Source organism: Tubulanus polymorphus, chromosome 1 (assembly GCF_964204645.1).
Source record: "Tubulanus polymorphus chromosome 1, tnTubPoly1.2, whole genome shotgun sequence".
Taxonomy (NCBI): Eukaryota; Metazoa; Nemertea; class Palaeonemertea; order Tubulaniformes; family Tubulanidae; genus Tubulanus; species Tubulanus polymorphus.
In genome coordinates this window covers 5,837,447-5,864,514 of record NC_134025.1, presented here as the reverse complement: position 1 = coordinate 5,864,514, position 27,068 = coordinate 5,837,447, and the positions used below count along the sequence as shown (strand labels likewise).

Here is a 27,068-nt window from a genome sequence, read left to right as displayed (position 1 = left end):
TTTTTCTCACAGACCGTGACCGAATATTAGCCGAAGAACGTTTGGCGGCTTTTTGATTAATGACCGGACTATAAATGACCATTGCGTTGTGTGGTCAGCGAGAGAATATATTTCATTCATAAAAATCTCCAGGGTCCTCAGTGCTTGACATGGTAATGGTCATTTCGAAGATGTATTGAAGTACCGAACATAACCATAATTTAGTTTAATTCAACTATAGCTTTATATACAACAAATATAAACATTTAAGTATTCCTCTGAAGATTATCTGTTTTGTACACTCATATTCATACACTTCTGATATTTCCACCTACGAATATTTCATCATCATCCAATATACAATCAATCATAGACAAATTATTTTTACCCTATTGAATGGGTTTGAACATTTCATAAGGAATTTCAAGCATTATTGAATGCATGTTGTGAGCCCAGATTTCTTATTGACAAATTAGTAAAAGCAGCGATGTCACATAACAATACATCACATCAACAGTTATTATAAGATATTTTCTTTTTACTGGCTCTACTTTTTACACATATATGTATATACTACGTCATGATAAATGCAAAAAATAAGTAACAGTTCGCAAGATGGCAATAAAGTTTCTCACAAAAAAACAAATAACAGGGATTTACGTATGCGCTATGGAGTAATCACTCGTTTTCTGCTGTTGAAGAGTCGACGGTAGAATCCAAGTTTTAAATTCCTAGCAGGAAATTAAAAGTCACACCTCAATATTCGTTTTTAGACGAAGACAAAATAGTCACACTCAATGCCGAATATAAATGCATAATAAAAATGAAACACACCTCCGGTGTTCTGAGAAACTCGACATTTAGTTTGTCTTTACTATCTATGGTATAAGAAAGCTAGGTCATTTAACATCGGCTTAATCCATCCACATAGACGCATGGGTCCGGTCATCCAATTTATATCCGGGCGGTAACATCATATGATGAATTGACAAACATAACCCAGACTAACATAAATAGATTCAAACGTTTTAAGAAGTCCAGACAAAGATAATTGAAAATGCGCGCTTTTTTATGACGAGGTTATAAACAGGTTTCAGTACACTGAATCATTTCTTCCCTCCATCCTGGATGTTATCAGACGAAAATCCATCATTGTCTTCTTGATTTCTTGCTTGCCTGTAACAAATCAAGTAAAATTGCCATCATTACCAGGTACCTCAATAGTCGGCGAGGATATAGTATAACGTGGTGGGTTAGTAGGTACGTTTTACTGGGTGGTTCAGACGGTCAAAAAACAAGTACCCCGGACTGTATATAAGCACCTAAAGCTTCAAATAAGGTTACCCTAATTCATTTCGTCATAATGGTCTTCCCGTGATTTTCATATACACCAAATTCTTAATACTATTATTGTACATAGGAATTTAATTGGAATCGCACCTGCCGATGATCTCTATAGCCAAAGTTCGAAACATCTTGTCTTTTGATTGAAACTAATAAAAGGATTTTTTCATGGTATCAAACGTTTAGGTTTTTTCAGGTGTGAGAAGTAATCGTGTTGCAAGAGACAAAATAGACATATTTCCTGCGGTAAAAACTACCACAGCAGACATGTAGTCCAATGACCGCCTGATTAATGCAATTACAGATTTTCTCCACCACACACGTCGAGCGAATAAACCCCGGATTTATTTTCTCATTACATACAAACTTCACATTTTGACCCTCAATAATCATCGATGTGATGTTCTAATTAGCTCGTTATAATCTTAGTTTCTGTCTCATTAGGCTCGCTCTCCCAATTTTGTTACGCGTATATCTATTGCATGATCTTAATAATACGCCATTGAGATTACTTATAAGATCTCAATGATAACAACATCAGACCTTTCTATATCTAAACTTCAAATTTTTGTAAGAATCGTATCATTAGTTAGTTTTTTTCGCACGTATACAGGGACTGCATTCTGGATTTACGTAGCCAGACATTTTATGGATTCTTCACATTAAATTTAATAATGTGTTCATTGGGAGTGATGGGAAGTAATTTAGATGATAGATGCAAAATAACATTAGATAAGACGATGACACTGGGTGTGGAAGAATGATGTGCTTATCTAAGGACCGTTTTCTGGTCCATTTTATAGAATAGATTTATACAATTTCTTCGACTAGAAGCCAATTACCTACCATCTGGGAGTTCTGATTTTGGCTAGTCTGGTTGTACCATGTATTATCTTCCATTGCATCAATTGGGCGATTCCATGATCGCGTTCACTGCACCGGTTACCGGTGAAATTGGATGTACATCTGAAAAAAAAGTTGTCAAATGAATGCATATTCAATGAAACATCACGTAATAAATGGGCACGAAAGCCTGAATAAATTCAAAAATCCTCTTCTTCGAACTAGGCTCTTAGGTAAGATTTATTTCCTCGTGGGGTTAAGCTAGTACCCGCTCTTATATAAAAATCCGGTAACTCTGCATTAGAAAGGAGTAGATAATTTCTAAACGTCAAAGCGATTAGTTTGCACTTGTGTCCTTGCGTTCTGAACTCAAGCTGTATGTTATGCACTCCTGCTTTTTTCAGATAAGAATATGTGTTCAACCGTTGAGATATTAATAGCGGTTTCATTGAACGAGGTGTTCGGTTCCGTAACTTAACTGATAAGACTTGATAAGTAAAATGATAAACGATTCGGTTTTATCCGCTATTCTCTGTATTTAAGTACCGGGTAAAGAGGCTACAAACTCCAAAACCTGTACACATCAGCACCTCCGAACAATTGTTATTAAAGGTTCTCTATGAAAATCTACGTATAAAACGCTATGTTTCTTATTCTCTATTCGAAAATCTGACAAATTCCCATTTATCATTCTTATCAGGGGCAAATTGATTTTTTACTTCAAAGGCTCTGCCGAAACCAATTTCTGCTTTGATGCAAATACGATATCGAATATACATATCGTTGAAATTTGGAATATTTTTATCCCGCTGCAAGTAAATACTGTTTTCTGTGTCATTTTGCAACACGAGGATATTTGAATCTAATAATACGAAAACTGGCAATGAAATTATAATTACGAAGTTATATATCCGTAAAAAAACATTGGCTTTTCTGGTTGGTTGCTCGTCAAGAAAACGACCTGAATTGAGAGCTCTTGGAAATCATGAACTTGTTCTCAAAATTGAGAGTATTTTTGTCTTATTTTCACAAAAACAAAAAGAGTTATGCGTATATTTATAAATGACTCGAATCAAAGACAGGTCACTAGAAATGCGTGATATGAATTTATCGTAACTCGGGGTGGGGAAACTTCGAACGCGTGTTGGTAACCGTTTTCATTATATTTTCGAACTTTTCTTACCTGCATGTTTTAACACCTATCTCGGCGACGTAGTAACACCTACCACCATTTAAACAATAGAATCGATCTGAGTAATCGCAAGGGACCAGATAATCCGTCCCCGGTAGCGATCTCTCAATGTTTCGCGTTTGGCGCTTGTTCACTCGGTTTTTGCGTTTTTTTCGACGCCGTGATCTACGCCTCGACGGACGACGCGAAAGTTTTCGCCGTCTGCGTGACAGCTTTGATCTCGATCGTCTTCTGTTACCACTACGTTGAAACGAAGGCAACGACGGTGACAATGGTGTAATTATATCTTCTGTTGGAATGGTATCGAAGAACGGAGAGACGAATGTCCGGATATCTCGGCTAACGGAACCATCCGAATTATCCCGATCTTGCGACTCGTGCAACTTTCGTCCAAACGACGGGAAAGATATATGATGCTCGACTTTATGTTTTTGACGTCCATCTCTCTCGATTATCGGAGAGAGAACGGGAGATGAAGGTTTAGTGTTTTTAATTCGACCGCCTCCGTCGTATTCCCATATTACACTCGCCCAACATTTCAATAACACGTTATGATCAACGATGACCGAAAACAAAAAAATTACTGTCATCCAATTCATGCTTCACGGATACCAATAAATATGAACGCAATATTCTATTATATCCATAAAATTCTTGACATTCTTGCCGTATTAAACGACTAAAACTTTATAAACAGTTCAATTCCAGTGGACGGCGGTGGTTCTTGATGAGGCACGCTTCAGAGAGTAGCGTGGTCAATGGACTGTGCAATATCAGTGCCGACTATTTATACGAGTACTGGAAAATCGCGCGCGTGAGAGCGTTCACTGCCGCCGCAGACGAGAAAAAATCAACGGCATTTATACAATTTATCCGATGCTTATAGTTCAATTGATGGCGCGAAAGTTTTTATTTCCCTCTGCATCAAAAACATGCGAACCTCAATTGAATTATCCTCTTAACTAGGAGCTTTCTGGGGCACCTATTCCAAATGGAACGACCAACTCCGCGACTCACATGATTCTAAATTTAGATTTAAACGACATCAAAGGTAGAATTTCACAATTTATTTAGCGTCCTATAAAATTCGTCACACTGATAAACAACTTCAAACGCTCACAAGGAAAACGCGTGCTAAATAGTTTCGTTACTATAATGCTATAGACAAAGGTCACGTTGATAATTTTGTAGTAACGATCACATGGAATGATCACAAAGCGATGACGTAACTGCCTTGAAATATCAACGGGAAAACCGGTTTTAGCGCAATATCGAATTAGGAAATGTGATTTTTATGACACGCGATTATTCAATGCGTAGTAATGCACGAAAGCCCTACGATCACTTAAAAATGTAATAAAGATAACTCATATTCTTAAATTTATAGATATATACCGTGCGCCATCTTGACGTAAAAGAGTGCAAAATTATTGATTCAAAAGTACTGCCGTTTCTATTGGCCGTTACTCGAGCCCTCTGAAAATAGAATATCGGTACTCAAAACGATTGAAGACGAAGCTAATGAAATTACACGCTTTCGATTTTGATTTTATTTATGAAAAATCCCATATTTTTATCGAATGATCGTAGGACGCACTCGCAATTCTCAGCTCATCGAATGTTATGCAGTTTATCTGATTTGTGTGTCCGATAAAAGTGTGTAAGCTATTGTCTCTGAAATGAGGAATTACCAAATTCTGATTACAAAGTCCTGAGTTAAAATCCAATTTAGAACTGCGGTTACAGTCCCGATTCACAAGGTCATTTTGTTTCCACATTTACTTACAAAGTGATATCCCAGTATTTAACCATATTATCCTTTCCACCGGTAATGAGAATACCTTCACCGATCACAGGATCAGAAATCTTCAATTTAATACTTTCAATTCTGCAACAGTAAATATAAGATTAGATAATCTTACATTTCTCACCTCATTTCACCGAATTAGGTGCGTGTTTATTTAACAAAGGTAAAAATAACTTAATATGTAATATTTCCACCAGATGAAAGAAGCACGTTCATGAATTCGGAATCAAGAAATAGTTAACCTTTTGTGGTGTTCGTGGTAGGATCTGATAAGTTCCCCGGTAGCCATGTTGTAGATGGAGATATGATGGCCGTATGAACAGGCCATAAAACCACGACTGTAACTCACTGACATGATCGAGGTACTTTGACTAGCTGATATCACAGTCACACAACTGCCGTTATCCGTCCTCCATAGACGAACAGTCTGCAAAAATGACTCTATTCTATTTATTTCGAATTTTTTTTTTGTTCCAGAGAAGATATATTTCAGTAACATAGTATACATCCCTCTTGACATGATTGAAATATGTGAGGAGAAAAGAACACATTCTAATGTTGCAATGTACCCGAATGATTACATGCCAGTCGAACCCTTACCCTATCGGTAGAACCTGTTAGAACCCAAGTTTCATCGTCGCTCAGATCGACTGTATATACTGCACCGGTGTGACCACGTAATGTATGTTTCAGATAACATCGTGTAACTTCCCAGATCTTCGCCTGAATACAAGATAGAATTTTCAGTCATCCGTTGGACCTTAAATTACAAAAGATATCCATTCTGTTATATCATCATTTTTACAAAAATGTCAGTCTTACTGTTGTGTCTTGAGATCCAGAAACCATCAATTTAGTTTTACTGGCCAACGCCCAAACTGGACCATCGTGTCCAAATATAGTCCTCACGGCAACACCAGTCCGCAAATTCCAAATCTAAATTTGACAAATGTTGATTTCCATTTATCAGCCGATCATTGCCGAAGCCAGTTAAATATGTATTCTGTAACATGAGGTGTATTCTAACCTTTATAGAACAGTCATAAGATCCGCTGATGAGAAAATCAGCAGTGAAAAACTGAAGACTCCATATTCCTCGAGAATGACCCTCCAGAGTGTATAACAATGTTCCTGTATTAACATTCCATATTCTGATCGTCTGATCCAAACTTCCGCTCACCAGTCGTTTGCCTTTATCGTCAAATATCACTGACAGGACACTATAATGATATCATCATTACACGAATTAGAAGGCAGATAATATTACGAGAGTAATCGTCACATAAATCAGACGAACGTACTTGTTTGCGTGTCCTTTTACGTCAATGATTTTACATCGACCGTGCAACCAGTTTCTTCTGGACGATAAACCTTGTTTATATAGTTTCTTCCATACGGGATTTCGGCTCAGTTTCTTTTGCGGGAATTCTAATTTCACCTCAGCACATTTCGCCTTCCATAACTCGTTGTGGCCGCACATGATTTTCCATTTCTTTGAAACCTATTTCATATATCAATGGGAATTGAATAAAAATATTTTCAAATACGGGTGTAAGATATACATATGTAATAAACAAAATTGCATGGTTAACCTTTGCAGCGATGCATAGTTCTTTTGGAGACAAATATCCTAAGATTTTGAGAGCAACATTTTCGGGTAACAATGTAATGAAGTCTCGATGTCGTTTTATCTATAAGTAAACAGTGATTAGAGGTGAATTACATATTCTATTTATTATTGCAGGTGGCTATTCAATTCCAACGATGAAGGGCCAGTACTTACTGATAGAAAACTCGACATGAAATAATGCTGACGTGCATCTAATTTCAATATCAATTTGTGGAGAAATTCTTTCCGTCTCATATCTGAATAGCATATATGGAAACAGCGTATACTACGTGTCATATCATAGTAATTAGAACGTTCTTACACAGCAATAAGCGACATTAATTAATTGAATAACGATGTAGTAACTATGCATGAAATCATGCAAATAACCGATCCATCGAGTGGCTGTGATATGATATAAGAGCCCCGAAAGTGAAATAATTTTCATAACCTACCATCCCACATATTCGTGTACCAATGAACAAGTCTCAGTCCTCTACTGATTGCCTTATTTTCTCGTGTCTGACGATGAATAAAACGAAACAAGCATTTAACAATAGCATTTTACTCATTTTATCTGTACTTTATCAAAATAAATTCTATTTGTCGCTACCCGCTTTTGTGTGTTGTTCGTTTTTCTTCGTTTTTTCCATGCATGAATGAAGTCATCAGACATATACGACTTCTCTGCTTGTATGTGTCGTTGCGGAGCCATATTCACGAATCTTGATGTTAATCAAAATAAATAGAAAATATTTTCTTAGTAATTGAATAAGTTATATGCGCAATTTGAAGAACATATCGACAAAGATTACCTAAGACAAGCAGGCCCTTTGAGGGAATCCTCGATCAAGCTTCGGTTGTTAACAGATGAGTCTGTCGTTTCTGACGACTCTGTACTGGAAATATACGGCAGTTGAACATCTGTATCTTGACTGGATACATCAGATCTTCCAGCACTGAATTGAATATATAAAAAAATTCATAAAGTTTCTATGTGTGCAGAGAAATTGATATTAAGTACTTCAACAAATACCTGTCTGTTGTTCGAACTCGCTTCGATTGTACAAGTTGTGGCAACCTTTCAGTACTGGTCATATTTATTTCTTTTATCTCTTGAAGGTACGCACTTTTCATCCGATAGAAACTTGTTACGGGGTGCCTCGCCTGAATGAGAACATTTCAGATCCATCAAATTGAAATACATTCTCAGGGGTGGGTGGGTCAATAGGCAATGTATTTAGTAACGACATGTTTTTCCAATTCTTAATAATTATCTCGCGTTAAGATTTTTCTCTAGAAATTGAGATGCATCATTTGAAGTGAGTTTTTGTATGTGACTATGATGTTTACCTTTATTCTACGTGTATAATGTGTGCTGATAGGTATGAAGTGATTGGTAGGGTAATCTTTCCTGGCCGAGTAGATGAAGTCGCGATGAAGTGCCGGCGACATTACTGAGTTCAAAAGCTCGATCTGTGAATAGTCGCTTCGTTGTATAAGCAGTTCCAGCACTGAACACCGCTGGAAATATACACATAGGCCTCTAAATGATGACAATAAATATGAATAATAGAAAGAATATATAGAAGAAAAAAGGATATATATGATGAGCACAAAACAAGTCACAGCTCGTCATCATCTTTCATAAATTCGACGAGGACACAATGAAAAAAGGAAGTCAATCTCGCCATTGGAGGAACTGAACGAAATCATATTGAAATCTATTACTGAAGTAATGCAGACAAGACATCTACAGATACATCACACAGCCGTGTAGAGAGACACGAGGTCTAAACTGCCCGGCTATAAGCAAGCGTCCAATGGCTCCGGACCTCCCAATCTCAGAACCACCGCTGCTTCTCTTTTATACCAGCATCGTACCACTACCAACAGTAGCTTGGTGTTTTCCGGAATGGATTTTTTTAAAGAAATCTGATAGAAGAATAGCGTTTGCTATTTCTAACATAGACCAAAGCCCGTGACGTAAAATGTCACGGAGTTATATGCAGAACCTTTCGCCAAACATTTTTGGGATTTACTTCTATAAGCCAGAAACTCTTTCAGAAAAGTCTATTGAAGTTTGTTTCAGTCTCGATAGTTAGCGCAGCTTTCCTCCTGGAAGATCCTAGAAAGATGAAATGCAGATACGAGTGTTCTATCTTGTTCAAGAATAGTTTTGCCAGGTGTATACGAAGGTAAGTGAAATGATGTCTGCGAGGATATACCAAACCACCGGTACCAGTTAATGTCTCCATCGCTACTACACACCTTGCAGTTCGTCTACGAAATTCTTAGCTACTTTCGGTGATTACCATGTTATATAAAAATGTTCCAAGTTAAGTTGAATGCATTTCTTTAACGAACGGTTTCGTAACGGCGTTATACATATTGTAGAAGAGAAGAGACGCGTGTTACACATAACCAAACGGTATTTTGAAGTGAGAAAAAATCGTAGTCTTTTCCCATCATAACTAATTAATACGACTTAATGCGACATTAATAGGACGTATCGTGGGAAAACTGCTATTTACATAACGACAAACCTATGTACGAACCGAAAAGCAGTTTTAGTAGTGTAAAATATACTTATGTATAGACTCGATTCCATAGTATAATTGTGAATATTAAGTGCGATTGACTCCTTCCTCCTTATATAAACTTTTCCGATTTAAAATCACAATTGTCGATGTATCTTGAAAACACTTGCATTGGTATTTATGGTTATTTAAACCAGCATGTCAAATAAGGCAGAATCATCTGGAGATTTTGTAATCGTATCAGATTCGGATATATCACATATATATATAAAAATCTCAAGAACATTCGAACATTTGCCTCGAGAATCCAACGACATATTTGCAAACGATCTGTGTAAATGGTCATTTGTCGAAAGACAAATACACAGTAGTCTCGAAATACTTTCTCTGTTTGATTGTTCTGGAATTCAATATATTTGATCTTAATTGAACGTGGGATTAACAGCAATCTGTAAGAGCCATAGATAACGACTGGGATATTTACTGGTGGGAATCTCTTTCTACCAATTTTCGAACAAATGGAAATTCATATTCGATTGAGTTGCTAATCGGTAAATAAAGCATAATGAAATATATACTTCATAGTGACAGTAAAATATAGATGAATGTATGTTTTAACAGGAACAATTTGTTGTGGTTTCGATCTGTTTGAATGCCCAAAGAAACAGCCCTTCTGCCACATGCAGTTACAGAATGCTTGGTCAATGTGGACCTCAGCGAGGGGTACACGTTTATATATTTACTGGGATTAACTTAGGCTGATTATCATTCATAATTAATTGTCAAATCCATGTTCCTTTTATACAGTAAACTTTAGCATATGATTTTATCATATTTTAGATATAAAAAGATATTTTTCTGACATATATTTTATCTGCACCTTAAGAATAAGGAAAAATAAAAACCAAACGAACCTGATCATGGTCCCATTTGTCTATCCATTGTGAAATCCTATCTAATTGCTTGTCAAACTCTATCCCGGATAAACTAACCGGCCTACCTCCGAATCCGGGCCATTTACTGCATTCAAACGATGACAGCGGCGAAACCGCCAGAGGCTGATGATGCCCGTTTTTTATGGTCGACTCCGGTTGATCGTTATCGTTCATGTTTTGGCGTTTCTCGTGCCGAGTATCAATATCAATATCAATATCAATATCCATGATAAATGAAACTAGGGTGTGATATACAAGTTGTCTCTCTCTCTCGAGTCGTCGATCGGACAGAATTATGCGATAACTGTGAAAATCTTCGCACACAAACAGCACAGGAATTATCGCGCACGAACAGTAATGAGTATACTACTCTAATAAACGAGACTCTCACTTTTAACCAGACACCTCGCGACAAACATAACGTCTAATCCCCATTAGCAGAACAACCAATACCCGCTATACTTCATTCCATGTCCGTGATCCTTAATGAATATTCAGAAACCTTGTTTCAAAAATACTCAGAAAATCGCAGCAGTTCAATTATTAATATTTATTTTCCAATACATTTTGATCCAAACATTAACAATTAAAACCAGCATAGAAACGTAAAAGGTACAAAATTTCAAAATGACGTGTCTTTTTAATAGTTTTATGAATGATTATAGATCGATGTTCTCTCACTGCGTGGTGATGAGGCTCTGAATGAAGGATTGTGATAAGTATATATCGGTCGTTGTTGGTTTTCCAGCGAGTCACGTGTTGTATCGTCGTCGCGTTCACTTCGACCAGGAGATACACCTGAAAATTGACTTTTGTTGGTTAAGTTTCATTGAAATTGATAAATGATCGAACTGAAAAGTTTTTACTGTAGATAATGCTCCGAATGGCTTACTGCTAGATCTCTTCCTCCGTTTAAAATGCAGCGTTATGAGAATATTTGCAACCAGAAAAACCACTGATATAGTCAACACGCAGGCTGTAGCGATCATCCAAACTTGAGCTTTTTTATAAGTTTCAGATTCATCAGGTGCGACTAAAATTGAATTTGAAATTTCCGGGCTAAGGTTATGTTTACATACCAGAATTTTATATATGCGTAATCGCGAATTTGTCAGAAGTTACACACTGGTTGGCTGAGGCTGGACGATACCATCTTTGTAATCGGCGCCTGTCACGATTGTAATATTAGCCGGTTCACTGTAACCGAGTCGATTCCTAACCTGGACAAATACCGAATAAATCTGGTTTGGTTGTAGATGACTGATCGTGTACACCAGCTGAAATAAAACAGGATTGCTGGTTACATTTGGGGAGGGAAGAGACAGCAAATACGACCTTTCCTTGCGTTGTTTTTTTTTCAGAAACCTTAAAAAGCATAGAAGAATTAGGATAAGGAATCGACTTTTATTCTACACGTATTTAGTAATTTCTAAGATTGCACCTCCATACTGCTGAAACGTCGTCGACCGAATTCACGCAAGGCATCCTCTTAAGATAAGGGAGATTTCCATCATAACGGTTGCACGTCGAACGGATTTCCTGCATTAATACCTGGTAAGACTTAACAAATATCGGTTTCCACTGCTCCATTGTAATTTCGCTGGTTATAGTAATCAAGTACCCTTCGATTATCGCACCACCGTTTCGTCCTGGTCTCCACTGAAGATGAGCCGAATTTCTGCTAGGAATTAATTCATAGAACAGTGACGATGGTGGATCCGGTGGCTCTACATACAATAACGAGAACGAAAATATGAATACAGAATCTATATTGATTCGTTATGCGTGTGAAAATCAGAAAGTAGCTTTTCCAGACACACGTCATCCGTTGCAGTAATGGATTTCCTCATTGACTTACTGTTGATCCTTAGGAAAAACGTTTGCGAACGACTGTTCAAATAATTGCTCGCGGTACATCGATAGTGACCCTCGTCGGAAATAGTAACTGCTTTTTTGAAAAGTAGCTGATCCTCTCCAATAATTGCCCAGCTATGATTATGTACGTCATACCGGCCCTTGTACCAGACAACTCTCGGAGCCGGCCGTCCAGCTGCGTAACAGGAGACATTTAGCGTAGAGCCAATATCGATGGTTATCCTTGTCGGAAGCTGTCTGACAAGATGCACTTTCTCTGGAAATTAAAACGTAAAATCTACTGCGGAACTTAGTTCATTGAGGTGTTTTTTAATCGGATGATTCAGATTAGAATTAACAATATCACACGGTCAAAGAAAGATACCTCTTACTACTAGCTGGAATGTACGCGATAAATTCCTTGATTTCCCTTCTCCCAGACAACGATAGTAACCTTCCATATTCTCGTGTACATTAGTTAAAGACAGCGTAGATGGACAGCTTTTCCTGTAAAAAAACGACATATGGTGTACAAAATACACGACACATTTCGCTAATATGGGATGATGCTTCTGTAATATGGTACTTGTGACTACGGTGACAGAATGATCTCAATGGTGAGGCGTCTTTGAACCAGTAGATGGAAGGTGGTTCGGTTCGCGTCGTTTCAATTCCACAAGATAAGTTCACATCTGCACCCTTCATTGCAATCACTGTATTGGGTAACGCCGACCCGTAATACAGGCCTAAACACGAAAAAGATATAATTGACCGAGAACAAGACGTATCAGATGATACAAGATATGATTCAAAGAAAGAGAAATGATTTGATTATTATTGATGATTTATACTCATTACTGTTCGCGACTGCACCCGAGATGAGTAAATCCCGATGTACGTACCATCAACAATAAGTTCAACTTGTTGTTGTGAATAAGTCAAACCGTACCGATTACGAGCTTCACATTTATAGATACCGCTGTCTGATGGATGAATGTCTAATATGGTCAGCGATGTATTTATCAAATGGTTCAAGTTGGCATGAACAATCTTGAAAAAATAGTATTGATGATAAATACATTATTGACAAAGATTTTTCGTTTTTTTTTCTAAGCGATTTCTATTCTAGACGACTGAAGTCCCAAAGACCTAGCCATATAACGCCAATACCTGCTTATTCTTTCTCCACCTGACACGAGGACGTGGGTTGCCTGCATGGACTGTACATTTCAGCACAATTTTTCCACCAGGTGAGACTTTGATGATTTGCCTTTTCTTATAAGGAAGTGAAATATGAGGCGGCCCTGAAAGTAAAATGATTATACATATCAAGGCCCTGATAAGCATTAATAGCACTTGGTTGTAGTGAGTTTTTAAAACCAGTTTGACTGTCCAGTTTATGCTCTCTAGACAAAACGATAAAAGCAGCGTATCTTTCGAAGACTGCCAGAAATTACCTGCTACTTTAAGAACGATATCTTTCAGTAAAATTGAATTTGAGCTGGAGGAAGAGGAGTGTGTTTCTCGTTTTCCACTGGTATAACAAGCGTATCGGCCGGCATCAGTCCACCTTATAGGCATTATGATGAGTCTACTTTCACCACCAGTACTGGGTGCACTGATTCGGTAGTTACCCAGACGTGAAGTGTTCAAATATAAACCATTCTGTAAGATTAAAAATCTAGAAATGAATTTTCGATCTTCGAATACATTGAGAAAATTATATTTGAAGATAAAACATATTTACTTTTTTCCATTGAAATCTCTTAATGTTTTCATGATCTGATGAAGACGAATTCGAAGAGATGCACTTCATTGTAACGGATCCGTGTTCAGAGACAGTTAAGAAATCCTGTTTTGTGCCGAATCCTACAAAAAGGAAGTAATTCTATCGTAACAAGCATCTTGAAAATTTCCTTTTCTAATTGATGATCTGATGATCCTACCAAAAAAGATAAAGTAACGCCGGCGGCGAACGGGGCCCCCGCCAACTACGTCCGTTCCGCAGGCCGCAATGGGGTTAAGTTCTTCTGGGAAGTGAGGGTCGAATTGGAAGTGCTCCTAAATGCCGCAAGGCGTAAGAACATCTGAACGATGATATCATCACATTTCTAGATCTTCTAGAATGCATCTATATGGATTTTGGCATAAGCATGATTTACCTCTCATATGTAATATCGAAACCAGGACCAATATAATTATCGATGATGGTAATTTTACGTTCAACATGGTCACGCTTGAGTGATTTTCCATTCAAAATGTCGCCATGAAAAACTTTTAGTTCAGTCATTTACCAAAAGACGGCAGCACAAGCCGCACATGTTTTTACATGCGGAAATACTACAAGGTCGAACATGCGGAAATTACAGGAACCTGTTTGACATAAACCATTGCATGCATGACATTGACACTTTTTGCCGCGTTTCCATATTATATAGTTCTGACGTGTGTGAAGCCGTAACATCTAGATTTGTTCGGTTTACTTAAGACATAATTTCGTAACTTAAGTGGATATTCTGTGAGAGTAAAAACAAACCAAATTCAATTTTGCAATTGCATTGCTGGAAATTGTTGTTCGTGGACGTGGTTGTGTGTGTATCTACTAGCACGATGAAGGTGGTCAGTTAATATCTGTAGAACTGTGTGAACGTTGCTGGACAACGTGTACTTATTATTATTTATATAATATTTGTGAGCTGTATGAGCAGAAAATGGGAAATAATTGATGAGGATGGCTCAATTTGGAACGAGATATTTTAGGAGTCTGCTGTGGGATGTTTCTGCCTTAAGGAAAATTAATTTTGTGATTGTGTTCATCTTATATCTGTGCGGGTCGCAGTTTATAAAACCTGTTGGTAAGTTGAATCTTGTTGTTTGATGTTGATTTTGTAACTGCGCGATGATTTATTAATTTTGTGATTGTGTTCATCTTATATCTGTGCGGGTCGCAGTTTATAAAACCTGTTGGTAAGTTGAATCTTGTTGTTTGATGTTGATTTTGTAACTGCGCGATGATTTATTTATATAGAAACCAAGTTTTGTTGTTCAGAGTATAAGCAGTACTACAGCTATAAATTCTTCATGCTTACACAATCTCTAACTAAAGAATGGTCAATAATAACTCCATAGGTTGAAAGGACGCTACAGTACTTTATGTATATGGTATGAAAATAGTCAATAAATTGCCACAGTTATTGACATCAGGCATCCTATAGTCAAAATAATTACTGATACTCAAATGGTATCAGATCTTGATAAAATTTTAAACAAGACCTTAAGTGAAATTTTTGACCGCCTATCACTAAAAGCAATAAGGCCAAATTGCGTCTAGTAAAAATTTTGTTTAAACAGATCAATTACATGTGAAATGTTCTTTTATGGTTCTTATTTTCTGTAATTCAGACAGTAGAACACAAAACCTTCTTGAATCCTTGAAAATTGATTAGGATTAATGATGATTTTGTAGGTGGTGTATGTGATTGTAGTGTAGATTGTGTAAGTGGTTGTCCTGCTGGTCAGTACTTCGATAGCGGAAAATGTATGGATTGTCCGAACGGACATTAGTAAGTAAATCAGTGAACTGTCAATGAACAGAAATACTATTTGTTTAATTTCTTAAGTAGATCTTATTTCAAGTCCTCAGCCAATTCTAAGGAAAATCTTATAGGCTTATGATTTTGTGCACCACAATCCTGTCAAGTTGTATGAAAAATGGTTTTACAATTCTAATTCCATCTAGAGCAGATCTAGGATATATTTTGGAAGCCTCTCCCAGAAAATCTTCCATTATCTCCATTGAATGGGGTATCCATAGACTAATAGCCCATGTTATTTTGTGTTATGGTTCTTTTAGAGAATTAATTCCTAAACCTCCTCTCAATCTGTACCGGTTTTGTTCTGTTCTATTCTATTCCCCGTTTCATGCAATTATGGCAAAAAGACAGTCTATAGATCCTTTTTTATGTTATCTATTACAATTCAAAACACCTTTAACAAGCTCAAAGTATCTAATTACAGTCTATTGAAAGATAGTATAATCTGAATTGCAGTTTTTTCCGTATTTTAAATGGTCTTTTCATCCGGTTTGTAATATTAGGAACTCTTTTATTCCCACAATGTTCTATTGTGTCTCTAGATATGGGATTAGGGAAAGCAGGTTTTCCTTTGAGAATTCATTTTGATATTAAACATTTTATAATCCATGGTCTGCTTCGGCTTCAATGATTCATTGAATTTTACGGCGGAATATGGATTGAATTATATATTTTCTTAGATTCTTAAGTGGAAAAACAATTTAATTCATTCATGGTGACATGAAAACATCCATATTGGAAAGTTGCTGCTGTGAAAACGATTTAGTTGTTACCAAATTAGTTTATAAATGTACTTAATTAATCAATATCATATGGCAAAATAAACAACCAAAACATCGACAGCAGATTAATCCAGATGGAAACATTCACATTTTGAAAAATACATGGGGCATTGCTGCATACGTGATTTATAATGTTCATTAGTCAAATGATTGATTAAAGTTTTCCAGATGCTTGGATACTGAAATATGACAGTGATATGATACATGGAGCTAAGTTGGTTATACCTTATTTTATCAACCAATGTTGTTCATTTATGATTGCATAATCTGCAAAAACACCTTTGCACAATTTAAAGAAATTATAAGCTTGGTTTTATTGTTCAGGGCCATTCAGTATTTCATATATAATCGCGCCCATGCATTTGTTAAGGCAAAGTACATTTTCTTTTAGTTTAATATCTTTATCTTTACATTATCTTTAAGACTTAAGGCAGTACTCAAACTGTGTAAACATTCTTTCAGCAAATGTTGACTATTATAGGCCTAGCTATGCCAATCAGCGCTGTTAGGTTTTAAAATTTAATCTTCATGTTGCCAGTCCTCTTCTGAATGTTGGCATTAGTTAATTAGACCTTCAGGTCTGACTCAACGATTGTGTGATATTAACATTAATAATTTAAGAATTTAGTATTGTGGACATAGGATTTGATAGCTGTATGACATGAGAGTGTATACGCCTTGTATATGTAGTGTGGTTGTCTTTAAATATGAAGTTATCAGTGTATCCTGTAATAAAACAGCCTTCAGAAAAGAAATGAAATTTATAGATTTCGGTTTTTTGAGTTCCTTGATATGCTAATCTGTGGTTTCACCATTTTGTGGTCACAATCAGGTCTGCACACATTGATATACCAGTATTTATTTCCCTGGCGGGTTTGATAAACAAGTGGTCGATATCCCACTAAAGATTAAATTCCCCTGCAAATTCTGTTGACAAACTTATGAATTCTGTATGATATAGTTTTGTATGTTTTTATAGTCTAGTGCGTGTTTCTTGTTAGCAGATAAGATGTATGGGCCTGATTCTGGAGTTTCTAAAACAAAATGATGTGGTTCCGATTCTTGGGTGATTGCATACATGTATTTTGTTTTAAATCCTTATCTCATTATACGTGCAGAGATACATCGTTTATTAATTTTCAAACGACTTGGTAATCAATTTTCAGCGATAAATTGCCTTCAAACAGAAATCTGAATAAGAATTCCATATCAATCTTGTCTTATCATTCTAGCTGTCTTGGTTTCTCAAATCCCAAAACGAAATGTGCTAATGGTCGTTACAATTCGCAATTAAGAAGTACCAGTTCACAAGCGTGTTTGGTAAGTAATTCTAGGTAGCTGTTTCGTTGAGATAGAAGATCAGTAACTGAGTTGCCGGTTTTATCATAGGTCTCCCACCTTCAAAATCTTTATTACAGAAATGTAATCCTGGTACATACAGTGTATCCGGTGCGGAAAGCTGTTTGCCTTGTCCACCTGGTAAATCTTGTGCCTTGAGTGGAACAACTACTCCACTTAAATGTGGAAAAGGAACCTATGCAGCTGAAGGAAGTTCAGAGTGTACATCATGCCCGCCTGGTTATAAATGTCCTAGTAAGGGTGCTGCAGATCCTATTTTGTGTCCTGATGGATATTATACTGCGAATCCAAGTGAGTTTTCATCAGATACTGTTTTGAGCACATCAATGTCCGTGTGTTTACAGGGCTGTCTAAGAGGCTCATAAACAACAATTTGATTTTTTTAATCTCAAATGACTTCAATTCATCATTGAACATAGAATCTGCATTTCATTAGAAAGCCCTGTAATACATCATACACCTTTTTGAATTTTATGTGCTGTGTGGGTATTGTGAAAGTTAAATGCACATGTTTGAACATGTAACTAAATGAAAAAAGTTCTAAAATTTAAGATTTAGATCCAGAATTGTATTCAATTTCAAAGCCAACTATCAAATGCATCCTTCAACTAATTAATATGAATGTGAAAAGATTGGTATTAGATGCATTTCTTGATTTCTAAATCTCAGATTTTGTTTCTAATGACATGGGTTAATTGTGTTTTTATGTAACACATAATATAACTAAACAGATTAGACTGGGAAGTTGTGGTTCTAAACTGCTCAATGAAGGTGTGATGCTAAATTTATTTTTCAAGGTCAGACTGAATGTTCGCAGTGCCCGGCAGGATTTGGTTGTCCAAATAGAAACAGTTCTACACCATGTCCAGCTGGTACTGCCAGTGCTGCTGGGGTATCCACCTGTACCCCATGTGCATCTGGTGACTACAGTAAAGAACGTATGTCATTATATCACTTTTCACATTGTGTAAATGCTGTTTTAATTAATCAACCATGACTAATATGACTTATAACATACCTATAAAAATGGTCCTACCTATAAAAATGATCGTTACTAATCCACATACCCGGTACATATTTACGTATATTAAAGAAGTGTTTCGTCAAACATTCGGATATAATGTACGTATCAATAATTTTTAGAATCTACTGAGTGTCATCAATGTCCAGCTGGTAGTCAGTGTAAAAATAAGGCTATAGACCCTGTGCCTTGTGCAAGAGGTTATTTTTCGAAAAGAAGAGCCATACTCTGCACAAAATGTCCAAACAGTAAGTTTTTGAAATTTCATTACACGTATGTAATTAAAATCGAAAGGGGATATTAGATTGGTTCTTAACAATGATTGTATTTTCAGATGAAATTACTAAAGGAATTCAGGACTCATGTTATCCATGTCCGGCTGGGGTTAAATGTACTGATCCGACGTAAGTGTTTCATTGTTCATTAGAAAAAATAACTTCCATTTAATAAATTATGAATAATCAAGCTGTATTTATTTTCACTTCGAAGAACTGATCCTACAAGTTGTTTGCCTGGGACATATGCCTTGGAAGGAGATGCTGTGTGTACAACATGTCCTGCAGGATATTCCTGCCCTACATTGTTGGCAAAGCAGGCCTGTTCTGCTAGTAAGTAGATTTTATGTGCATTAGATTTCACATCAGTCACATTGTTCTATAGTAGTTACAAATGAATTTATCAATGTTGTTCTATAGTAGTTGCAAATGAATTTTTCAATGTTTACAGATTACTACTCTAAACCTGGATGGACACAATGCCAACTATGCCCTGCTGGTTATAAATGTGCCAGTACATCGGCTGTGCCTGTTAAATGTTCCCCTGGAGAATACAGTGCTGCTGGATGTAAGTTTCAGGATTAGACTTGAATGATGGAAGTTACATTTTGCGATTCATCTGTACCAACTATTTTTATGCTTTTCAGCGACAAGTTGTACGAGTTGTACTGCCAGTAATTATTGTCCTGAGGGTGCAGCCGCAGAAATCCAGTGTCCAACTGGTTCAACTTCAGGCACTCGGGCATCTAGCTGTATACCCTGTCCGCCTGGAAAATACTGCCCAGATACTATCAATGTACTAACCTGTGCTCCAGGAACATATTCTCTCGGAAATAGCTCAGTATGCGATCCATGTCCTCTGGGTAAGTTTATAAAATAAGAGATAAGGACTGCTGAATGACCAAATTACATTGGAGATATTTTACTCTTTACATTTGTTATGAGGAGATAACTTATGGATAAGTTTATTAACTACCTAGGGTCAACTTGTCAAAATATTGGGTCGGAACCAATTCCATGTGCAAGTGGAACATACAATATTGACCGTACAGCTACTAGCTGTGTAACATGCCCGGCTGGAAGCAAATGTCCTGATAAAGGTCAAGCTGCTGTACCATGTCCCACAGGTAATATGAAAATTCTAAATGAATTCAAAGCTGTCTTACTGCCAAGCATTTATTTAATGTGATGCCTGTAAGGATTCATTTTCATTATCCTTGCATATTCTTTAGGCTATCAGAGTTTGAGTGGACAAACTGCATGTTCGATTTGTCCAGCTGGAAAAGCTTGTCCATCGGTTGACAAAATCAGTACCAATACACCTTGCTCGCCCGGAACATATTCAATTGATGGTCAAACTACGTGTACCCCATGTCCAGCTGGAAAATATTGCCCCGAAATTGAGTAAGCATGAAAAAAAACTTTTACAGAAACTTTGTGTCATTCGCAAAAGATTTATGATTTGCTCTACACCACTCATCCATTCATCATTAATTTGTTGTTTGCAGCCAAGCGCTAGTCCTCACTTGTCCTGATGGTACATATTCTACTGGTAATGCTGTTTCTTGCACTCCCTGTGCTGCTGGATCAGTGTGTCCCAGTAAAGATGGATCAGGAATTAAACAATGCTCTTTGGGACAATATACACTTACTGGTAAAGAATTCATTGATATGTTCGATTTGCTTTGCATACTGTCCAGACACTTAATCATGAATCATGAATCATTTTAGGATCTACATCATGTATTACATGTCCTGCTGGTTATGCATGTCCAACTTCATCAGGAGCTGATATGATTGAATGTAAACCTGGAACGTATGCATCTGAGGGCCAATCGGCATGTACTTACTGTCCTGCTGGGGTGGCCTGTCCACTAACAAATTCTGAAACGTTAGTTCCTTGTACAAAGGGAACATTCTCAGTTGGTAACCAAACAAGTTGTACACCATGTCCTCCTGGTTTTGAATGTGCTGCTGTTGATACTGATAGCAGGTAATGGTTCATTGGCTCACCATAACAATAAGATCAACAATACAAGCCAAATTATCATCATCGTAAATATTTCTTTATAGGGTCGCTTGTCAAGCTGGTTACTATTCATATGGTAGTCAAGATATATGTACAGCATGTTCCGAAGGTTTTGAATGCCCATCAGCTAGATCTGGTCCTTACCGTTGTGCACCAGGCACATACAGTGAAGCAAAGATGACGAATTGCACAGCATGTGAGCCTGGATGGTACTGTCCTTCCGCTGAAGGTAATATTTCTGAGGAGAGACAAAATTAAACTCCATCGGAATCGAAAATAATAAAAAGATCTTTCCTAATATTTTCTAGCTTCAAGGAAGGCTGAATGTTTACCTGGAACATTTTCCACGGGACGAGCGCAGGCTTGCGCACCATGTGAAAAAGGTTATCGTTGTCCATCAGCTTCGACGACCAGCACCCCTGCAGCCTTTATATGTGATAAGGGCGGTTGGTGTGATGGTAAAGATTTCCACGCATGCCCTGCTGGAACATATAATCCAAGAAATGGCTCAACCAGTGGTTCTTCATGTACTACTTGTCCCGCAGGTAATTGAAAAATTGATACCAATAGTCTTTGTATACAAATAAGATTTTGTTTTTATGTTTAACTGATATTTTTGAAGATAGGATTTTATACCATATTCTTCAAAGAAATGGTCTTTTAACAATTGATATTTTCCATTTTCATTTATCAAAACATAGGTTACTTCTGTCCTGGTCCTGCATCATATGAATATTTGCCTAATAAGTGTCCAAAAGGATACTTTTGTTTAGCGGGAACACCATCGGGAACAGCCTTTCCGTGTCCAGCTGGATCTTACAATCCAAACGAAATGGCAACTGTTGAAGGTGACTGTTTATCATGTCCAGAAGGCAAATTCTGTCCAAGTGGTTCATCTGGTACAAATAATGACTGTCCAGCTGGATTCTGGTGTGGACAAAATCAAGGTTCAGGAACAATAAATGCATGCCCTATTGGAACGTACAGCAGTACCCAAGGAATCACTAGTAAGTTGTATTGTCTAAACTTTTGTGGATTACATGGAATATTCTGTATTGTGTATCTATGTAATATTCTTATGTTTATCCTGAACAGAGTCATCTGACTGTTTGGATTGTACGCGAGGTCATTATTGCCCGGCGGGCACCAAGTCTAAGCCATCAGTTTCACCTATACCGTGTCCACCAGGAACGTACAATCCGGATACAAAGTCTGGACATGAATTGAACTGTCGATCGTGTGATGCTGGATTTGCGTGTCCTGTAGCGGGACAGTGGGAAGTGACGACACCTTGCAATGAAGGTCATTACTGTCCGAAAGGAACAATAACACCGGATGAGAAGCCGTGTTTACCAGGCACATTAACTGGCAACACGAATTTGACATCAGCTGATGAGTGTGACCCTTGTCCAAAGGGGAAATATTGTAGCTGGGGAACAGGTTAGCTATTTACCGGTACCTTCATTTCATATCTCGTCAATTTTCCTATTTCTTCGGTATCTTGTAACTTTGTGAAAATTTATTTCTAGGTGTAACAGTTCCGCCGACACCACAGCCATGTGCCCCTGGTCATTATTGTCCTTTACAGACTCCAGCTCCAGATCGTTATCCTTGTCCAGCTGGATCATTCACACCTTCGTCTAGCCTAACTGATGCATCTGAATGTACACCGTGTACTGCGAACTATTACTGTTTAGGTAAATTATCAAGATACTCGTGTCAATAGTAAACCTAATGAATAAAGTGTATTGTTCAATTAACTTCATACATATATGGTTCATTTAGGTGGCCAGCCTGCTGAAAGTGGACTGTGTCCCCGTGGTCACTATTGCCCCCAAAGTACAAAATTTCCCACTCAATTCGGCTGCCAGAATGGCACATATAATGATGTACTCGGTATTCAGCGTCAAGATCAATGTAAACAGTGTACTCAAGGTTAGTAAAAGGGTATATTGATCAATTATTTTTTTGAGTTTTAATTCTATAAACTGGCGTTAACGTTGTTCCTTATTGTTCTAACAATTGTTTTTTGTAGGAAATTATTGTGAATACGCAGTGCCAAGTCCTGTAGAATGCGCTGCGGGAACGTATATGCCATATGGTGTTGCAACGAATGGTTCGCTGATCGGTCCCGGAGATCCAGCGAAAAGACAGTTTGAGTGTTTGCCATGCACAGAAGGATATTTCTGCACGAAGGGAACAGTATATCCATCAGCATGCGGGAAAGGAAAATATTCAAAGCTAGGTCAATATGAGTGCTTGGATTGCCCACCGGGATATTACTGCGATGATGATGCAACTGGAGAAACTGCGATGAAATCTACAAAAAGATGTCCACCTGGAAAATACTGTGCTGGAAGGTTATCAGCTCTTTCTCAAGCTACGGATTGTTCAAAAGGGAAATACTGTCCTGAAGGTATAAAAGATCTAAAACTTTTTCAATGTTGTTAATGGAGGACAGTCATGTTTTTATATCCACACCCCTGGCACATTTTTATGATTCTCATTTCTAATTGTAGCCACTGTTGCGGAATTGAACTGTCCTGTTGGTACGATTAATGAATTAGTAGGAAAATCAGCAGTAACTGACTGTCTCCCGTGTCCTGCTGGATCATACTGTGTTGAAGGTGTGTTTGTCGTATCCGGGCCATGCGATCAAGGTTTCTACTGTCCAAGTCCGTTTTCAAATGTCTATGGAAGCTCTCCTCCACAAATTGGTTCCTATGGTCCACGCCAGGTACGTACATTGTACAATCAAACCTTTGATGGTATTTATCATATTTATTCGTTCTTTTATAGACTATGCATGTAGCTATCTAACTGAATGTATTTTTTTTAAGGTCGCTTGTCCTGATGGAACATATACAAATGTGACTGGAACACAGGCAGTATCTGATTGTGAAACTTGTCCCAGTCGTTCGTATTGTCCACAAGGTACCAATCAACCTATAGATTGCCCCCGAGGATCTTACTGTCCTACCGGTGCATCACAACCCACTCCTTGCCCGATGGGTCGTTATGGAAATGTGTCAAGTGAGTAGAGCCATCATTCAACATACATTTATATCTAAAAGCCTATCTTATGTTTTAATGATTTCCAAATGGGCAGATATGACGTATTGTGCATTTTTGAACAGGATTAGAAAAACTTGAAGAATGCCCACTATGTACCCCAGGATGGTACTGTGATACTCCTGGTTTGCTGACCCCCCGAGCTCCATGTGATCCAGGATTTATTTGCGTCCTTGGAGCGATGACATCTGGTCCCACAGATGGTGTCACCGGAGCTGTTTGTCCTGCTGGTGGTTACTGTACTCTTGGTAAGTTATTACCAGGTTTTCTTTATCAAGAAAAATGTATTGAATATCTTGTTTATTGATAAATAATTAACATGAATTTGATTGAAATTTACAGGATCTTATGAAGCTAAGCCATGTCCACCTGGTACCTATAGTAATGTATCTGGAGCAGTGAACCACTACGATTGTTTTGAATGTGATGCAGGTTATTATTGTTCAGCTGTTGCTGGAGGGGAACCTACTGGCCTTTGTTGGGGTGGATATTACTGCACTGGTGGAGCCAAAACACCAAGACAACATGTCACACCACCAGGTATGCTGATGTGCTACTGCATTCATTCACATTTAACTTTCTCATTGTTTTAAATCTTGAATTTTCGAAAAAATGATTTTTGATTCAGGTTCATTTTCTGGAAATGGATCTATATCTCCAACTGAATGTTCAATTGCTACGTATATGCCTTATGATCGTGCATCAGAGTGTCTCGTCTGTGACCCTGGATTCTATTGTCCAGAAAAAAATATGACGGACCGTGTTGCCTGCCCAGCTGGAAAATTCTGTGTCAATGGTAGCTATGTTCCGCTGGATTGTCCTGAAGGAACATTCTCGAATGAGTGAGTTAATTTTATTCATTACATGAAGATGAAAGAAACAGATTTTTATGAAATTCACATAATTTGTTGTCTTTATTTCAGAACACACGCTAAGTCAAATGATTCTTGTGCCCCTTGTCCACCAGGAATGTATTGTCAGAGTAAAGGTGCTACGCAACCTACTGGAGATTGTAAAGCTGGTCATATTTGTTATGGAAGCGCTCTTCATGATGATCCAATCTATAACAATGATACTACAGGCGACAAAATTATCATACTTTGGGGTGATCAGTGTCAGCCTGGTTACTACTGCCCTTCAGGAACAACGTCTATGGTTCCTTGCCCTCGTGGTACATTCAACCCTAACTACCGAGGAGTATCTGAAAGCTCGGCGTGTCAGCCATGTTTATCCGGACATTATTGTAACACCACTGGACTTGTTTCCCCAACAGGTATAACTATGTCTTACGAACTGAAAATACAGAGTGGTCATTCCTGAATGAAATAGACATGCAGCAGCACTGAGTGAAAAAATAAATGTTTTCACTAATTTTCCATGTTATATCAAATAATAGGTATATGTGATCCTGGATACTACTGTACAGAAGGATCCGTCGTTCCTAATCCATTGAATTCAACTGGCGATATTTGTCCTCGTTTCAAATACTGCGAGGCTGGTAATCAGCCGAGGGACTGCCTAGCTGGATACCACGCTAACTCCACTGGAATGGTTAAATGTGAACTATGTCCCGGAGGTTATGTCTGCTATGTTGGACAAGAACCTTTGTTATGTCCACAAGGTAATTAAAAACATCTTTTACATTTCATAATTTCAAACATTGATCTTAGATTATTCCACTTTTACATGTGTTTATCTTTCAGGCTATTATTGTCCAGCTAGTACCGATCTGATTCCACTTAAGTTCCCTAAAGCGTGTCCTATCGGAACGTACGGTCCACGTTCTGGATTAGTGATAATTTCAGATTGTTCTGATTGTGATGGTGGATATTATTGTTCAACGACTGGTATGTTTATTAGGCAAAAGTCATCATTACTTTGAAGGGACAAAAAGATTTTCATTTATTCGCCTACTTACCTATGATTCTCTTTTGTTATATTTCTAGGGCAGGGGAATGTGACTGGTCCTATTTCTCCTGGATATTGGGCCAAAACATTAGCTGTTAGCCCAATGCCTCCTAATACGGATAACGATAATTATGGCATCTGTCCTCGTGGTTATTACTGTCCTTTAAGCAGTGTGGCTCCAATACCTTGTCCAATGGGCACATTCGGGTGAGTTTGACAATATTTAGTATAATCTTTAGATCCAATACAGACATGTTTAAGTAGAATATTAAAAAATTACAATAATTATTTCAGATTTTCACGGGGATATGGGGACATCAATAACTGCACTGATTGCCCTGGTGGAAAATATTGTCCTTACACGAATATGACTGATACCAGTGATGTTAAAAAGGATGGTGTTGTCACTTCATTTGATTGTAGTGAAGGATATTTCTGCAGCGGTGGCTCAATTGAAGCTACACCTTTGAACAAATCATATGGAGATATCTGTCCAAAAGGTATTAAATTGGTATTTATTGTAACATTCATAAGGGATTGATTTAAATGTCTATAATTAATCATGAAATACTATGAAAACTTTTCAGGTTTTTATTGCCCACCACAAACGGCAGTACCCTTAGCATGCGCCATGGGCTTTTATCAGAATAGAACTGGTCAAAAGGAATGTCAGTACTGTCCTCCAGGTGCATATTGTCCCCTGGGTACCGCTGAGCCATTTCCATGCCCAGGAGGTCATTTCTGTTTAGAACGAACGGAAAGAGCTGATCAGCATCCTTGCCCAGCTGGAAAATTTAACAATATCACTGGTGCATTAGACGATACTTTCTGTAAAGATTGCTCGCCGGGGTAAGTTTTGCATTGCAGATGTTTATTTAGTTTAACATTTAGTGATTGTTGTGTATTTAGGTAAAGTAGTAAGATCT

At 37.6% G+C, this 27,068-nt stretch overlaps 3 protein-coding genes across 4 annotated transcripts in view; 1 reads left to right on the top strand and 2 right to left on the bottom strand.

Annotated features, from left to right (window-relative positions):
* Positions 1-259: 259 nt before the first annotated feature.
* LOC141914841 (uncharacterized) lies at positions 260-4,834 on the bottom strand. Of its 2 annotated transcripts, XM_074806162.1 has the most exons (4): positions 4,754-4,834; positions 3,350-4,381; positions 2,170-2,289; positions 260-1,155 (listed from the first exon to the last, which is right to left on the bottom strand). In XM_074806162.1, exons 2-4 carry the CDS (start codon positions 3,955-3,957, stop codon positions 1,086-1,088), a joined length of 798 nt encoding a protein of 265 aa, XP_074662263.1. In that variant the 5' UTR covers positions 3,958-4,381; positions 4,754-4,834; the 3' UTR covers positions 260-1,085. The 2 variants fall into 2 exon arrangements, with proteins under 2 accessions (XP_074662263.1, XP_074662262.1); XM_074806161.1 differs by lacking the exon at positions 4,754-4,834 and having other exon boundaries at positions 3,350-4,512.
* A 77-nt stretch (positions 4,835-4,911) lies between these two features.
* On the bottom strand, positions 4,912-10,543 carry LOC141915527 (uncharacterized). The gene is made up of 15 exons (XM_074807094.1): positions 10,229-10,543; positions 8,128-8,298; positions 7,811-7,941; positions 7,590-7,733; positions 7,388-7,499; positions 7,230-7,296; positions 6,949-7,031; positions 6,758-6,856; positions 6,467-6,666; positions 6,193-6,385; positions 5,988-6,101; positions 5,766-5,888; positions 5,408-5,592; positions 5,145-5,246; positions 4,912-5,032 (listed from the first exon to the last, which is right to left on the bottom strand). Exons 1-15 carry the CDS (start codon positions 10,475-10,477, stop codon positions 4,912-4,914), a joined length of 2,094 nt encoding a protein of 697 aa, XP_074663195.1. The 5' UTR covers positions 10,478-10,543.
* Positions 10,544-14,834: 4,291 nt separating this feature from the next.
* The window catches only part of LOC141915524 (uncharacterized), a 46,677-nt gene continuing 34,443 nt past the window's right edge, over positions 14,835-27,068 (top strand). Inside the window, exons 1-29 of the mRNA XM_074807091.1 lie at positions 14,835-14,958; positions 15,570-15,666; positions 17,711-17,798; positions 17,897-18,128; positions 18,635-18,775; positions 19,585-19,701; positions 19,781-19,996; positions 20,114-20,260; positions 20,366-20,537; positions 20,642-20,787; positions 20,865-21,126; positions 21,207-21,391; positions 21,471-21,707; positions 21,864-22,169; positions 22,258-22,602; positions 22,692-22,859; positions 22,948-23,097; positions 23,198-23,578; positions 23,682-23,899; positions 24,003-24,195; positions 24,300-24,482; positions 24,577-24,774; positions 24,863-25,076; positions 25,158-25,507; positions 25,631-25,855; positions 25,938-26,081; positions 26,181-26,349; positions 26,437-26,642; positions 26,730-26,991. Of these exons, the coding sequence (XP_074663192.1) occupies positions 14,835-14,958; positions 15,570-15,666; positions 17,711-17,798; positions 17,897-18,128; positions 18,635-18,775; positions 19,585-19,701; positions 19,781-19,996; positions 20,114-20,260; positions 20,366-20,537; positions 20,642-20,787; positions 20,865-21,126; positions 21,207-21,391; positions 21,471-21,707; positions 21,864-22,169; positions 22,258-22,602; positions 22,692-22,859; positions 22,948-23,097; positions 23,198-23,578; positions 23,682-23,899; positions 24,003-24,195; positions 24,300-24,482; positions 24,577-24,774; positions 24,863-25,076; positions 25,158-25,507; positions 25,631-25,855; positions 25,938-26,081; positions 26,181-26,349; positions 26,437-26,642; positions 26,730-26,991 (5,876 nt within the window). The remainder of the gene's footprint in view (positions 14,959-15,569; positions 15,667-17,710; positions 17,799-17,896; positions 18,129-18,634; positions 18,776-19,584; positions 19,702-19,780; positions 19,997-20,113; positions 20,261-20,365; positions 20,538-20,641; positions 20,788-20,864; positions 21,127-21,206; positions 21,392-21,470; positions 21,708-21,863; positions 22,170-22,257; positions 22,603-22,691; positions 22,860-22,947; positions 23,098-23,197; positions 23,579-23,681; positions 23,900-24,002; positions 24,196-24,299; positions 24,483-24,576; positions 24,775-24,862; positions 25,077-25,157; positions 25,508-25,630; positions 25,856-25,937; positions 26,082-26,180; positions 26,350-26,436; positions 26,643-26,729; positions 26,992-27,068) is intronic.

Coding starts and splice junctions, on each gene's coding strand:
- LOC141915527 (XM_074807094.1), bottom strand. CDS start 10,477: ATGGATATTGATATTGATATTGATATTGATACTCGGCACGAGAAACGC. Junction 7,297..7,387: donor CGAACAACACACAAAAGCGG/GTAGCGACAAAT, acceptor ATTCATCGTCAG/ACACGAGAAAATAAGGCAAT. Junction 6,386..6,466: donor GTAAAAGGACACGCAAACAA/GTACGTTCGTCT, acceptor ATATCATTATAG/TGTCCTGTCAGTGATATTTG.
- LOC141914841 (XM_074806162.1), bottom strand. CDS start 3,957: ATGAATTGGATGACAGTAATTTTTTTGTTTTCGGTCATCGTTGATCAT. Junction 2,290..3,349: donor ATAGGTGTTAAAACATGCAG/GTAAGAAAAGTT, acceptor CTTTTTTTTCAG/ATGTACATCCAATTTCACCG. Junction 1,156..2,169: donor AAAATCAGAACTCCCAGATG/GTAGGTAATTGG, acceptor GATTTGTTACAG/GCAAGCAAGAAATCAAGAAG.